Source organism: Panthera tigris, chromosome C2 (assembly GCF_018350195.1).
Source record: "Panthera tigris isolate Pti1 chromosome C2, P.tigris_Pti1_mat1.1, whole genome shotgun sequence".
NCBI classification, from domain to species: domain Eukaryota; kingdom Metazoa; phylum Chordata; class Mammalia; order Carnivora; family Felidae; genus Panthera; species Panthera tigris.
The window spans coordinates 107,039,380-107,054,499 of record NC_056668.1 but is presented as its reverse complement, the minus strand read 5'-3'; the positions used below and the strand labels follow the sequence as shown (position 1 = coordinate 107,054,499).

Genomic DNA, 15,120 nt, shown 5'->3' with positions numbered 1-15,120 from the left:
CCCTGAGGCACAGCTGCCACCCACTGGAGTTCTGGAGTAGGCGCCAGGTCGCCGGGGTCAGTCGCCCGGCAACGCAGCTCGCCTCCCGCGCGCCCCGGGCGTCAGCGCGCGCCGGGTTCCCGGCAGTCGGGGCGCCGTGGGGGCCCCTTCTCGGGTCTCCCTGCCTTGGGCGGGCCGCCCGACTCCCTTCCGCTTAATACGGGCAGGGCGGGAGCCCCCACCCCTCCCACCCCCATGCCGCTGTGACCCGAGACCCCCCACCACGGAGCCGCCAAGCTTGGAAGGCGCCGAGCAGGCGCCACTCCTGCTAAGGAAACCGAGAGGGGTCCGCGGGGCGAGACCGATTCCTCGCCGGCGTTGCTCTTCTTCCCTCCGCCGCCCGAGGTGTTTGCTTTCCAGCAGCGGAGATGGAAACTTTCTGGCTTTAAGTTGAGGGCATCACCCTCTCGGGCTAAAGTCGGCGGAGGGCGCGGTGTGCCGACAGCCAGGCGGAATCAGGGATTCCTTGCCGGATTACTCGGCCGGGTCGGCACGCAAGGAGAGCTCGATGCCCGCCAGGAAGCCTTGAGCGAGCACGGAAGCGCCGAGAGCAGGCGGCGGGGGCGGGGCCGCCGCCGCCGGGGTTGCGTGACCTGCCGGCCGGCGGCCGCACGCACTTCGTGCCGGTGGCTGCCCTCTGCAGCCTGGCCGGTCGCCGCCGCCGCGGGGCGGGAGACGCAGGTGCCGGAGGGCGGCGCCGGGTTTCCACTTTTACAACCCCAGCCGGGAATGGAGTCACGCTATATTTCTGGGGAAGGGAGTGAGTTCACCGGGGAGGACACGCGTCTCCTTGTTATCAGAACGTCGGTAACATTCGGTAATAAAACCCGCTCACACAGGATGTTATTAGACAAACTGGGAACCAGAGCTGCTTAATCAATAAGCAATCACGCCGAGGAAACTTTACAAAGAAAACTTTAAGAGGTAGGGCGCACAGGTGCGGTTCGTGTGACATGCTTACACAGAAAGGAACAAAGCAAGGATGGCGGCTTTGGGAGGCAATTTTGTCCACTCTGCACAAAAATGAAATAACATAGTCGGGATTCTGTGCACGCTGTCATTCCTCCTAAAAGTGTTCTTTCCAGCGTTTTTTTTTTTTTTTTTTTTTTTTTAAATCAGAAGTACCTGATTTCCCTGGCAGACTGACTGGAGAGACCTCTTGTGTACGGCGACTCAAGAGTCCCAAGAGCATTTAAAAATGAAAAGAAAAGGTTACAGACGTAATAAGACGCCTTGTCAAGATCATGTAATCAAAAGTGTTTTTTGCTCAGATATCTATTTATTGTTACTTGTATGTTTGTAGATTTCCAGATAAATCAAGTTTGGAGGGCAAATCAAACCTATTAACACCAAAACATTTTAACACACAAAACCATTCCCCTGGACTAAAAGTTTTTCAAATTCAACATTAGCTTATTTGCTATTAATTACACTTTAATTTGGTGGATCTAAGCTCTCATTTATTTCACTATTACGATTACCCTTAGACCTAAGGTGCCTAGTTACACACACACACACACACACACACACACACACACACACATTTATTTTTGTTATACAGGTAACATACTATTATTGAAGAAGGGATTCTGCTGGGTTAGGATACCTACCATAAAGTCCTAGGAAGTATTTTTCAAAATACACATATGTACCTCCCCACTTCTCTCTTAGAGCAAAAGTCACTGTTTAGTTTTAGCATGTTTTCCCAGCTAACTAATTCTTAAGTGTATGTGGGGATGTTTATTTTGTATGCCCAGCACTCATCTGCTACAGAACTGCCCCTCTACTCTTCTAGGCCTATAATTAGAAAGGGAGGTTCATCATGTGTGGCTTTGCCTACATGATCCTCACAACTGGTCAGGAAGCATGTACCTGATACCTCCTAGCTTCAGCAGTTTGATCAAGGGATTGTTGTATAACTTAAGGTGTGCCAGAGTCACTTCCCAGCATTTTTCTAACTGGAGGTCGGGAACAGAAACCTCCTCTTTTCCTTTTGGTGACAAAACCAGACTGTCGGCCATGTGCAGAGACTGTAAGAGAATGGACCAACCATCATTAAGTGGTAGATTTAAAGGGCTGAGACTCCATGACTTTTTATAGTTCAAGAGTTCATATCTGAAGTTCTCAAAGCAGGCTTATTTCCTGCTTTCTTGAAGCTTGGTTATTCAGCTCTTCTGTTGATTCTGTGAAGTGCTCTGGTATCCTAAAATATATATTTATAGACATAAATAACAAAATGTATATTTAGAATGCTATTTGGAATACTTTTTTGGGGGATTTATAATATTATTTTTAACTTGCTTGGGACATTAATCACCAAAGAACTATATCATCATTTCTTTTTTTTTTTTTAATTTTTTTAACGTTTTTATTTATTTTTGAGACAGGGAGAGACAGAGCATGAACAGGGGAAGGTCAGAGAGAGGGAGACACAGAATCTGAAACAGGCTCCAGGCTCTGAGTTGTCAGCACAGAGCCCGACGCGGGGCTCGAACTCACGGACCGCGAGATCGTGACCTGAGCCGAAGTCGGCCACTTAACGGACTGAGCCACCCAGGTGCCCCTATCATCAGGTGCACAATCTTGATATTTGATATATGTATTTATTTCATGTTTTGGCTTTTCCAGCTTTTAAACATTATTTATAAAGGAGACTGTCATGAACACTAAATATATGTACTAATAAGAAATAAGCCTCCCAAAAGCTTCTAGCAGGCTTCTCTTGGGGCCTGTTTGATCAGAATTGGGTCATAAGCCCATTTCTGATTTAAACCACTGGTTAAGGGGAAGGGGCTAGCAGAATTGACCTATTCTGAGCTGATTCCTGGAGTTGGGCTGTTTCACTTGTGCTTGAGGGGAGGGAAAGGGGAGGGTGAAGAGGTTTGGATTGTTGAACAAAAGGAAAAAGGGGGTTCAAATGTCTACTACAATAGTTTTGAATATTTCAGGGTGTTTACAACATAATAAATGTATTACCCTAAAATTTTTGACCCTAAAAGCAATGTTTAAGAATGCTATTGTTCTAAACCCTTGCAAACCAGGGCTACTATAAGTGTTTTAATCTTTTTCTTCTGTTTTATAGGTTTGGTAATATTATTTGATATATTTTTTATCAATAATTCATAAGAAAATATCTTTAAGATGATTCAAAACTCCTTATTTAATAGAATCAAATCATTCTGTTAATAGAGATATAACAAAATGACAAGAAAGTTGCTATAATTTGATTCATATAAATTCCACTGCTAGCTAAAATTATAGGTACCAAAACATGAATTTCATCTTTACAAAGGTAGAATGAAATCACTTCTGCCAATCACTTATCAAAACACATATGAATTAGACTCTCAGATGCTTCATTAGAATCCTATGGAAATCTCAGAAATGAGCTATAATTTCATTAAACAAGCAAATTCTACAAAAGCTGTTTTTTAAACATATAAGGCAGTTCTCAATTTTCAGTCTTTGAATTCATTAACATTTATTATAGGCTGTGTATTGGACGCTAAGAGTTTAAAGAACTATCAGTGCCATATATTTGAGTATCAAATTCATTACAAGAGTTTTAACTCAGTGCCATGAGAGCTTTATTCTTTTTGTTTTTAAATATGTTCATGAGAGTAAATGTATCCTTGAGATATAATGTACAGCATAGTGACTGTATCGTATATTTGAAAAGTTGCTAAGAAGATAGATCCTAAAAGCTATCATCACAAGAAAAAAATTTGTAATTATGTGTGGTGATGAATGTTAACTAGGCTTACTGTAGTGATTATTTCACAATATATATAAATAAATATTGACTCATTATGTTGTATACCTGGAACTAATATAATGTGATATATCAATTATGTCTCAAAAAGAAATATATTCATGTAACAAATATTAAACTATATTTGGCAAACAGTACATTTTTGGCTAAAACTCTTATCAGTAGTGAACAGACCACAAGAGAATACATTTATAATCATTAAAGGTTTCACTGTAGTGTCTGACTTACTTTTAATATTTGAGAGTTGACATTTATCACTGAAAGGCCTGATGTCTCATTGGGAATTTTGTTCAACAATTACATTCTTAGGGCTAAAAAGAATTCAGTATAGAACTTATTATTGCACAGATCACAACACATTTGAACTCCTAGAGAGAGATGCTAAACAGTGTGACATTTATTTTATTACATACTTAAAGTTTATACTACACATGGGATGGATTCAAAAATATACAGAGCAAAACCCCACAAATAGTATTTTGTGGCCAAAGCCACCTTTAGATTGGTTATTTGGAATTCAAAATATACAAAGTAGGGGAGTCTGGGTGGCTTGGTCGGTTAAGATTCTGCCTCTTGTCATGGCTCAGGTCATGGGCCTGCTTGGGATTCTCTCCCTCTCTCTCTCTTCCCCTCCCCCCACTTGTGCTCTCTCCCTCCCTCTTTCTCTCTCTTTCTCAACATAAATAAAAATAAAACATTAAAAAAAAACCCAAAAAATCCAAAATATACAAAGTAGCTTTACAAAGGAGTCTACAACTTTAAATGTTGATTAGCAGTTAAAAAAACAGTATTATGAAAAAAATCTAATCCACATCTTGGTGGGAATAAAATGTGTTGGGGTGAGTAAAACAAAGCAAATCGTCACTTGTAGCTGACCACTTTTTTGAAAACTGGAAGCTGTAACAGAAAAGTTTGGAAAATGGTAAGTCTAAAACAAAGTTAAGTTTCCAGAATTCAATGCTTTTTGAGTATTTACATATGTTACTAATCTACAGTAGGCTGATGCCTTTTGGTCACTGACTGGCTGGCAGAGTCAACTGACATAATACATGAGGCCCAGGTGCTTCTGCTTATACTTTCAGTCCAAGTACACTTCAGTGCTCATGTGTTGTTGGGCCATGCCCTTGGCCACTTCCATCATTTGGGTAAAAGTAAACAGTAAGTACGATCTGACCGAGTTATGATTTGGAAGCGTTCTCAATAAATGAGATATTGTGTATCCAGTGTTTGGCAAACAGAAAGAGCCCAATAAATGTTAGCTTTTTAAAAATTCTGTAGTTGAATGGGATAGAACTCAGAAATAGCAGTGAAGGTTGCTTCCAACCTGGGAGGCCTGTCTGCAACCATTTTATTCAAACTTTTGAGGGAATAGTGTGGTACTATGTTCTGGTTCACAGGATAAAAATAAAGTTGGGCTAAGTATAATTTTGCCATGCTCCCTTGCTACAGTTCTGAACTCACTTTGAAATTAGCAATTTTGGGTAGACTTCCTGATGTTTTTATCAGACTTGCCAACAAAGTACGCATTTTTCCACATGCCTCTTATGGGGGGAGGCGGAAGGGAAGGGGAAGGGGAAGGGAAATAATATTACTTACCAAAATGAATGGGATGAGTGACAACGCCCTGCTGGTTCAATATCTTAGGTAAACTCATAACAGAAACAAAAGCACAGACACTGTGTTCTCATAAATGTTAATACTACATCACAAAGGTCTGCAGACATTGTGGAAAGCCCTCATTTAGTCACTTTACAGAGGTTCTTCTCCCAAAACTAGGGACTATACTTTTTCTTTCAGGGGTCATTGACCCACAGGGGAAAAAGAATAAAAAAAGGTCACAGAGGAGGTGAAAAGGAACTTAATTTGGTTACCACCAGATTACTTTTAAAAGTCACAGTAAAAAGTGAAACTTAGCTGATTTAAAATTTAATAACAAGGGGCACCTGGGTGGCTCAGTCAGTTGAGCATGATCAGACGCTTGATTTTGGCTCAGGTCATGATCCCAGGGTGGTGGGATTGAGCCCTGTGTTGGGCTCCTCACTGAGCATGGAGCCTGCTTGGGATTCTCTCTCTCTCTCTCTCTCTCTCTCTCTCTCTCTCTCTCTCTCTCTCTCTCCCCCCCTCTGCCCCTCTCCCATGCTTTCTCTTTCTCTAAAGGAAAAAAAAATTAAATTTAATAACTGAATAACACAAAACTTTATTCAATATGGCCAATGATGGGAACATTTTAAATTCTATATAAGTTCCAGTATGGCCAATAATGGGGCGAGTTAGAGTAGTGGAAAAACAAAAAAGACAAGGAAAGAGCCCAGAGAGAGGGAGGGAGAGAAGGAGAGATTGAGATCATGAACAGCCAAGAATAAACACACAAGAACCCGGGGAGAAGGTTTATAGGATTACTTTTTTAAAAAATCTATTTCATAACACCCTGTCACAACTCTTCATCTGTGCTGTGGTCCTCAGGAATAACACCTTTCACTGCTACTTTTTAACAAAAGCTATTCCTCGCAATCTATCAATGCTCTTTATCCTTGAAATTCTTACTGGGCCTGCAACTGTTCAGTAGAATTTTCTCTGATGAGGAGAATGTTCTATATATGGGCTGTGTGATGCCGTGGCAACATGTGACTACTGAGAACTTCAACTGTGGCTAGTGCAATAAAGGAATGGAATTTTTTATTTTGTTTTAACTAAATTGTACAGTCACATGTGGCTATCTTATTGGGCAGTGCAGGTCTAAGGGACATTTATGGTGTGGACATTTATGGTGGAAGGAAAATCGGTCTCAAGGCCAATGTAGAGATGACTAAGGACAGATGAAATTAACTCAGAATGAATTAACAGCCTTTCTGCAGTATTTTCTCCTATCCTTGAAGTGTTTCCTTTCCTTATATACACTAAATAATAAATATTAATGCTAATAGTCATACTACTAGCCAAACTAGACTAAGAATCATCTTGCTTTAGATGTGCAATTTCTGTTCCAGATAAAGCACTCAGTCGATCGAGATGAACTGCTTTTTTGTGTGTGTGACCTATGTCTAAACTCCCCATTGTTAAGAACAGTCCTATTTTCATTGTCCCTCAAAGAAACATACTGAACGTGAATAGTTGTGAAAGTTCTTTATGCTTCTGATAAGCATGCTGTCCCTGACCACTTCATTGGCTCCCCTCTCCTAATCCTCTCTTCAATCCTCTAATTATTGTTTATCTTTCTCAGATGAAGAAAAATGCTCTTTGAGCGGTGGAAACTGAAAGTCGTTGGCAGGCAGGCAAAATATCAGCTAGGGTACAGGTACAGGGTACATCTATCTCCAAGACTTTCAGTGCTTTGAGGACAAGGCTTTTAGGAGTGGTCAGTACTTCGTCCTGTCATTTTCATTAACAAACAGCTATCATCAGCAGTTTGACTACTGTTTCAGCACTGCTCTGCATCATTCGATCACCTCTAAATCTATAGGTTTTAATTAATTTTCTTTGTACTTCATTCAATGGTAACAAGTTTCTTTCCCTGCTGGTAAGCCATTGATATTTTTTCGTATCAGAGCTGCAATTTCTTTTCTTTTTTTAATGTTTATTTATTTTGAGAGAGAGCACATGCACAAGCAGGGGAGGGGCAAGGAGAAAGGGGGGGGGAGAGAGAGAGAGAGAGCGAGAGAATCTCAAGGAGGCTCCACCCTCAGCACAGAGCCCCAGGTGGGGCTTGATCCCATGACGGTGATATCATGACCTGAGCCCAAATGAAGAGTTGGCGCTTTAACCGACTGAGCCACCCAGTCGCCCCAGAGCTGCATTTTTGACTTCATGTATTCAGGAGAGATTGGGGTTATTAATGAGTCACTTGAAAATCATACCAATAGCTGCCCCTACCTGGGTTAGTTACAGAGCATCACCCCATTCTGGTATGCAGTGCTCATCTCTTAGTAGTATGTCAGTAAATACTTGCTTTATGAAGGAAGGAAAGTAAGTCACTTGCAAACGTGACCAGCCTTCTATAAATAAACAACTTGTGAGTAGGCGGTCTGAAGATACCTTCTGAACTAAGCCTTACATCTTGACTACTTTGGGGCTAGAATGAAAATTTTAACGCCTTCTCAATTGCCTTCACTGCAATGCCCAGCGCTTCCCTTTACACCCATGACCTCTACAGGCTTCTCTTCTTTCCGCTCAAGAACAATGATTGCCCACTGCTGTCTCCGCCACACGGGCTCTAGAGCCTGGGGTCAGAGGTACACGGACTTGGGCCTCCACCGCAGGCAGTGTCTCTCTCTCTAATCTAGTCTTGGGGCTAGGGACATCTCCCTCCTTCCCAGCAGCCTCTACCGCGACTCCAGCCCGCCCTCCTCTGCCTTGCCCTTTGCGACCCTCCCTTCTCTCACACAGCGCTCAGCATAAAAACAAGCCTTTTCCTCTCAACCCCACCGCCAGCTTTCCCGCTTCCGCCCGGCGCGTGTGGCCCAGGGCGGGGCAAGGGAGGCCCCTCCGAGTTGGCGAGGGGCGTGGGCCGTGACGTCACCGCGCCCTGACGTCGGGCAGACGTGTAGCACGGTCTCCCGGGAGACCGGGAAAGCCGTTCGCACTCGGAGTCGAGGTCTAGGTGAGAGACAATGAATGACTTCCTTGAGTCCCCCGCCTACCCAGCCCCCCGGGACGCAGTTCCGGAGCGGAGGCGTGCTGGCACCGGGGGAGAGGGCAGGAAAGCTGAGACGAGGCGCCGCGGCGAAGGGCTGGGGCTTCCGAGCGTCCCCTCCGCCCCTCTCTGCGGCCCCGGCACAGCTTCCGCCAGCCCGCCAGTCCTCTACTCCCTCTGAGAGCGCCGCTCGGCCTCACCCCCGCACCCTCCTCCTCCTCTTCCTGCCACAGCAGGTCCCGAGGGAGCGGGGTTAGGAAGGGACGGGTTTCAAAACCCATCCAAGCAGTTTTGGCTGGCCTTGCAGTTGGTTTCTATTCGGAAAATCCCGCCTCTTCAGGAATGTCTTAGAGCGTGAACTCCGTTTCACCTGACGCTGATCTGCTCATTTGCGGGTGATTCACGCCAGGGGAATAGTTCTTTACGGAAGGGCCTGAAAGCTGGACGTGAGTTAATGGCCCAGCGTGACACTGCTGTGAGGGAAGGGAATCGGAAGTGAACAGTCAAGGACGTTTCTGTGTTTTCGACATCTTCTTCACGATCCTGTTAAGAGAGCAGGTCCACAAATACTTACGTGGCTGCTGCCAGTTTCACCGCACTTCTCGCTGAAGGGCAGTCTACATGTATGTAATGTGAAAGGATAAAAGAAACTAGTTTGATAAAACATACAAAATAATGTAAGAGTAAAGTAAAAAAATTAAAAATTTTTCCACCTACGTGTTGCCGTGGGTGAAAGACTTTTTTCTTTCCTTGAGAAATTCCGTAAATTTGTGAATGCCTCTATTCCTTTAATACGTATGCAAATCTTTTTAAAGACCCAGAATGTTTTTCTTGAGGACGTGGGAACCATCTCTTTAAAATGTAAACATCAAGGAAGACGGCGTCCCTATTTCCTTATCACCTTTGGTACTTTCTCCCTCGACTCCTTCCTTTAGAAACCACGGATTCTATCACAGGGATTTGTATTCCTTAGAACAATCGCAATTAACCAGTGCAGATAGCTACTTCAATCACTAGGTGAATTGGAAACGAACTATGAAAGTGTGTAGCCCACTGTGTTGAGGACGAGTTACCTTTTCTCTTGAGAACGTATATGTAATGGATTGTATCTACATGGCTGTATATAAAAAAAAGTGAGCTTTCTGTCTTTGTAGTCTCGTTAGCAGATTGGCTCTGATGTGCATCACAGTCTAGTTAAATGCTTACTCAATAATAAAATTGTTTTCTTTCTGCATTGTAGAGAGATTTTCTGGGTTGGCAGTATTTTCTTCAATCAGAACCTGCCAAATTTTCCTACTTGCTATATAAGAAGGACCCAAAGTTGGAATACCTTTACAGATAAAGAAGGTACTAAACAAATATGTTCCACTGGTCCTTTGTTTATGCTGTCACTAGATCCATGCTCTCAAATAATTTTATGGGTGGAATTTAAAAAGGAGATTTAGTTGGCAATTTTAGGAAAAATTGTACTCCCAGTAGAGTTTAATTAAGATAATGCCATCTTATTTACTGATGGTAAGTCCATTGTAAAATGGCAGAAGAGAGAATAATGAGCCTTCTGTGAATAACGAGCTCTTGCCATATCACAGTCTGCCAAACGTCAGATTATTATGTACTTGACTGTGTGGGCCTATGTTAGCTATGGCAGTTAACTTTACGCCCATAGTTAACTCTAGTTAACTTTACCAAACATACATATTATGTTTATATGGGAAGACAGCTCATTAGTTATTTGTTCTAAACAGCAGCTCATTAAAACAACAGGCTTTGTGCTAACACAAGGGGATGGGGAATTTCCTTTCCACCAATGGTTGCACGACTTAAAAAAAAAAAAAAACCAAAAACTGCCGCTCCAGGAACTTATGTTAACTACAATTTCCCTGACACCTCGCTGTGCCTGAGTTGCTGTCTCTGATAGAGTACTGTGCCTCTTTAGTCTATCTTTGTGTCAAAATCCTGCTCTGATCAAAAGCAAACAGCTTCAGGAAGCCTTCCCTAATTCGCCACTCCCACCAGAAAGATAAGACATCTTTCTTTGCTGAACTCCTTGGTTGTTCCTAGTCTACCACTCCCAGCCCTCAGACTTTCTTCATTGCTGTGGAATTGTGCCTGTATCCTCTCTGCTGCCTCCTTTCTGCCCCTCAAGTCCTTAGATGAATATATAAGCATCTCTCATGAAACTGGACTGTGTATTCTTTCTCCATATTTGGGAAAGATAAAAAAACAAACAAACAAACAAACAAACAAACAAACAAAAAAACCAGGGGCACCTGGGTGGCTCAGTTGGTTTCTGACTCTTGATTTCAGCTCAGGTCATGATCTCCTGGTTCTTGAGTTCGAGCCCCGCATTAGGCTCCACACTGACCGTGCGAAGCCTACTTGGGATTTTCTCTCCCTCCCTCTCTCTCTGCCCCTTCCCCGTTCTCATACTCACTCTCTCTCTCTCTCTCTCTCTCTCTCTCAAAATAAATAAATAAACTTAAAAAAAAAGAACCAAAAGTGTTCCTTCCATTCATCTTGTGTGGTTTTATGAAAGTAGTAATAGGATTTTATGTTGAATTGTTATATTAGAAATGAAAATTTATTTAGGTAAAATATCTGCATAAAATTATATAAATGTTCATCTTGAGTAAAATTAGCACGTCTCATAGTTTCATGACTTTTCAGTGTCTGCATATCATATTTAATCTGATAACTCTAAATATTTTTTGTACTTCATCCTTTAAACCAGCATTCATGTCACAATTGTTTTTCTTATCTGCTGAACTAAAATACTATATTTAGATATTTTTCTTTTCTTTTTTTTTTTTTTTTACCGTTTTATTTATTTTTGAGACACGGAGAGACAGAGCACGAACAGGGGAGGGTCAGAGAGAGGGAGACACAGAACCCGAAACAGGCTCCAGGCTCTGAGCGGTCAGCACAGAGCCCGACGCGGGGCTCGAACTCATGGACTGCGAGATCATGCCCTGAGCCGAAGTCGGCCGCTTAACTGACTGGGCCACCCAGGCGCCCCTAGATATTTTTCTATTAGCTTTTTGGAAAAAACCCTTTAAAAAAAGAAAACAGAAATAAATGAGTCTATTTAAAATTTTAAGTGACATTTAGGGGTGCCTGGGAGGCTCAGTCGGTTAAGTGTCCAACTTCAGCTCAGGTCATGATCTCACGGTTGGTGAGTTCAAACCCGGCGTCAGGCTCTGGGCTGACAACTTGGAGCCTGCTTTGGATTCTGTGTCTCCTTTCTCTGCCCCTCCTACACTCACACTCTGTCTCTCTCAAAAATAAATGAACATTAACAACAATTAAAAAAAAATTAACATTCATTCTGTATTTGCAAAACAAGTAATTAGTAATAAACCACCAGAGAAATTACAATTAGACTATAAAGTTCTAAAGGAAGAAAATATTTCTGACTTAGTCATCTGTTATCTTTCCTGTTCTATTGGCGTAATAGCTAATTGAAAAGGTCCAGTTGTACCTTTTAATACTGAGTTGATGAAATAACTGTTAAAAGTTATCACCATTTATCTCTCATTACTCCAAGAATTTATAGCTTTTAATTTGAATTTTATTCACAATTTCAATTCTGACCATTGCCATCAATGTTTTTAGATTATTTTACTTCAGAACTCCCTCTGCGTATTTTGAGAAATTATGGATCGTCACATCCCCATGCACGCGTTACCTGAAGAAATCCAAAAGGTATGGTATTATATTGTGTTATTAAAGCATAACATTGAGAGCATTTTAAGGTAGATAGTAATATCTCCCCCTCTCTCTGCCCCTCCCCTGCTCATGCTCTCTCTCTCTCTGTCTCAAAAATAAATGAAAAACATTTAAAAAATTTATATATAAAAAAAAGGTAGATAGTAATAAAACCTGGGGGAGTGATTTCAGAGGTTTTGTATTTATTTTGGCCAGGGGATCTGCAATTAATTCATAGAGTATAAGGGGAACAATCATAATGGCCAGATTGTAGAATTCAATTCAGTGCAAAGAATGTTTGACCTGTGAAGGAAGACATCTATAATTTCAGCACAGTATTTGACCAGCTGTTTGTGGAGCTCTTGTGAAAAGAGGGCCTCAGGAATGTCCAAATACTATAGTTAGATATATATTTTTTTGGCAGCTTTTCAGAAAAAAAAAAAACTTGCTTGAAAAATGGAAATAAACGGGTCTGTTTAAAATTTTAAGCGATCCCCCTATTTGCAAAAACAAATAATTAGTAGCAAATAATTAGTAGTAAAACATTATAGCAGCTACAGTTAGTTTGTAACATTTTGTGATATGCTAAATTTTTGTGTCTCTCTCCATATAAGGGTCTGTTTCAATTTCACCTCAATTCTTCCCACTTATCATGTACCAGGCACTGTTTTAAACCCTTTCATATATATCAACTCATTGAATCTGGTTAAGAATTTTTCAGTTTCTATCCTGCTCTCCTCCCTGTGAGTTCATATCTGTCCTCAGGCAGAAGCATTTATCCTGTATTTAGTTTGGCAATGCATACATTGTTAACAGTATAATGTTTAAAACGTCTCTTTGAAACTGATTGACAGATTGTGAATTAAAACCTCAAACATTAACTATCATTAATCATTGAGGGTTTTCAGTAAATCTACAGTCAACTCTTAATTAGCCACCAATCCGTTACTTTTTAATTAAAAATTGTAGTCATCCCTCAGATATGCTTTTATCCTTTGTGCATGTTGCTTTGGGCTGCCTGTTAGCATTAATCATGCCATTGATTTAACTTAATGCTTAATGTTACTGCATGTCCCTCAGATTTATGTAAAATGCAACCTAGCAGGCACTGGAAAGGAAAAGCCCAGAAAAAGACCTTTTAAACCATTGCATTTAATTTGCTTCGCCTTTTAAATTGGACATAAGAGATAGTAAGCACAGAGAGAGCTTAACTATGCTATGCTTATCTGAGAAATGGTGCTTATATGTGTTTGAAGACATGGAATATCCTTCCTCTCTCCCTCAACTGAGTTCCTTGCAAATACTAAGCTGGTATGGTAGAGATTAAAAGACACAAAACAAAACAGTCTGGAAGAAACAATATCCATACTGCAGATCCCAAGGAAGAGGATATATAATGACATGAAAAAATAACTCTAAAAAACAGGGGTGCCTGGGTGGCTCAGTCGGTTGAGCGTCCGACTTCGGCTCAGGTTATGATCTCACGGTCTGTGAGTTTGAGCCCCGCATTGGGCTCTGTGCTGACAGTTCAGAGCCTGGGGCCTGTTTCAGATTCTGTGTCTCCCTCTCTCACTACCCCTCCCCTGCTCACATTCTGTCTGTTTGTCTCTCAAAAATAAACATTAAAAATTTTTTAAAAATAACTGTAAAAAACAGTATATGATTTAAATATCATACAAGGTAGTATCTTCTTTGATATGGACAGGTGGGGGAGGATGGTCAAGGGAGGAGCTTTATGTGGGTGACAGAATTGGGATTGGCCCTTGAAAGCTGAGTATTTCTATATACAGACGGGGAATAGGGCATCCTAGGCCAACGTAACAGAAACTTACTGGTGAAAAAAAGCTGGCCAAGTTAGGTATGTATTTATTTTGACAAGATTTTTATGAGAATTGTAAAATGCCGTTTTCTCATGTTTAAGGTGCTATATAAGTAAATCGTTTAAAAATGATAAAAACCAAACCTTTCACGAATCTACAGTTCTATTCTCAAGGCAGGAATGGCAGACAGTTGTCCATACAGTGCAGAGGAGGGACATCAGGAAAGACTCAGCTGCCTAAGTCCCTGGACAATTATGCTGATTGTAGCCCTGGTCCTGCTGAATGTTTAGAATGTAAAATGCAGCTCTGCACTTTTTCAGACTCAAGTTAGATACATTTATACCACAAATATTTATCAAGTGCATATTATGTGCTAGGCACTGTTTTGGGCTTGATTATAAAGCAACAAAAATGTGTACATGTAGCCACAGCCTATTAAAGCACAGTCCAAGAATAAGTCAGTTATTTCTTTTTCACAACTTCTTACCTATGTTTGATTCATCTAGATTGTCCATTATGTAACTTGTTAAATTGCTTACTGATCAGGCAGTATATCTATTTAGTCAACTTGCATACATCATTTCATACAGAATCATGTTAAATAGGTATATAGCTTATAATGCTAATAGGAATACCTCAGATTAGAACCACTGCATTATTAAGATGAAGAAAACAAATCATTTTTCCCACATGACTTTGAATTGTGCTCATTTCTCTATTGGATGAACAAATAACTGAGGTGTGTAGGTCAGTAGGTGGTGACAGGTCTTTCAAAGGCTTTTTTTTTTTTTTTTAATTGTTCTTCTGTTAACTTTTTATATTAGTTCTTTTTTTTTTTTTTTTTTAAATATTTTTTTTAACGTTTATTTATTTTTGAGACAGAGAGAGACAGAGCATGAACGGGGAAGGGTCAGAGAGAGGGAGACCCAGAATCCGAAACAGGCTCCAGGCCCTGAGCTGTCAGCACAGAGCCCGACGCGGGGCTCGAACTCACGGACCGTGAGACCATGACCTGAGCCGAAGTCGGACGCTTAACCGACTGAGCCACCCAGGCGCCCCTATATTAGTTCTTATGTGGCTCTTCTTTCTAGAAAAGCTTCTGCTGTGTTTCTTTCTTTACTTTTTTCTTTTTCTTTTCTGTGTCTAGGCAAGGA

At 41.3% G+C, this 15,120-nt stretch overlaps 1 protein-coding gene and 1 long non-coding RNA gene across 11 annotated transcripts in view; one reads left to right on the top strand and one right to left on the bottom strand.

Annotated features, from left to right (window-relative positions):
• Positions 1–1,719: 1,719 nt before the first annotated feature.
• LOC122242055 lies at positions 1,720–5,455 on the bottom strand. Its single transcript, XR_006222214.1, has 3 exons — positions 5,408–5,455; positions 4,040–4,122; positions 1,720–2,242 (listed from the first exon to the last, which is right to left on the bottom strand). It is a non-coding gene; the product is annotated as an uncharacterized LOC122242055 (long non-coding RNA).
• A 2,871-nt stretch (positions 5,456–8,326) lies between these two features.
• LEKR1 (leucine, glutamate and lysine rich 1) overlaps positions 8,327–15,120 on the top strand; it is a 208,509-nt gene continuing 201,715 nt past the window's right edge. For 5 of the 10 annotated variants that reach the window (XR_006222220.1, XR_006222219.1, XM_042999224.1 and 2 more), the window contains exons 1-3: positions 8,419–9,064; positions 9,682–9,788; positions 12,054–12,143. Coding sequence is in view for 6 of the 10 variants with exons in the window: in XM_042999224.1 (XP_042855158.1) it covers positions 12,096–12,143 (48 nt within the window). In the remaining 4 variants the exon portion in view is untranslated. The other 5 variants (XM_007086270.3, XM_042999222.1, XM_042999221.1 and 2 more) reach the window with 5 other exon arrangements.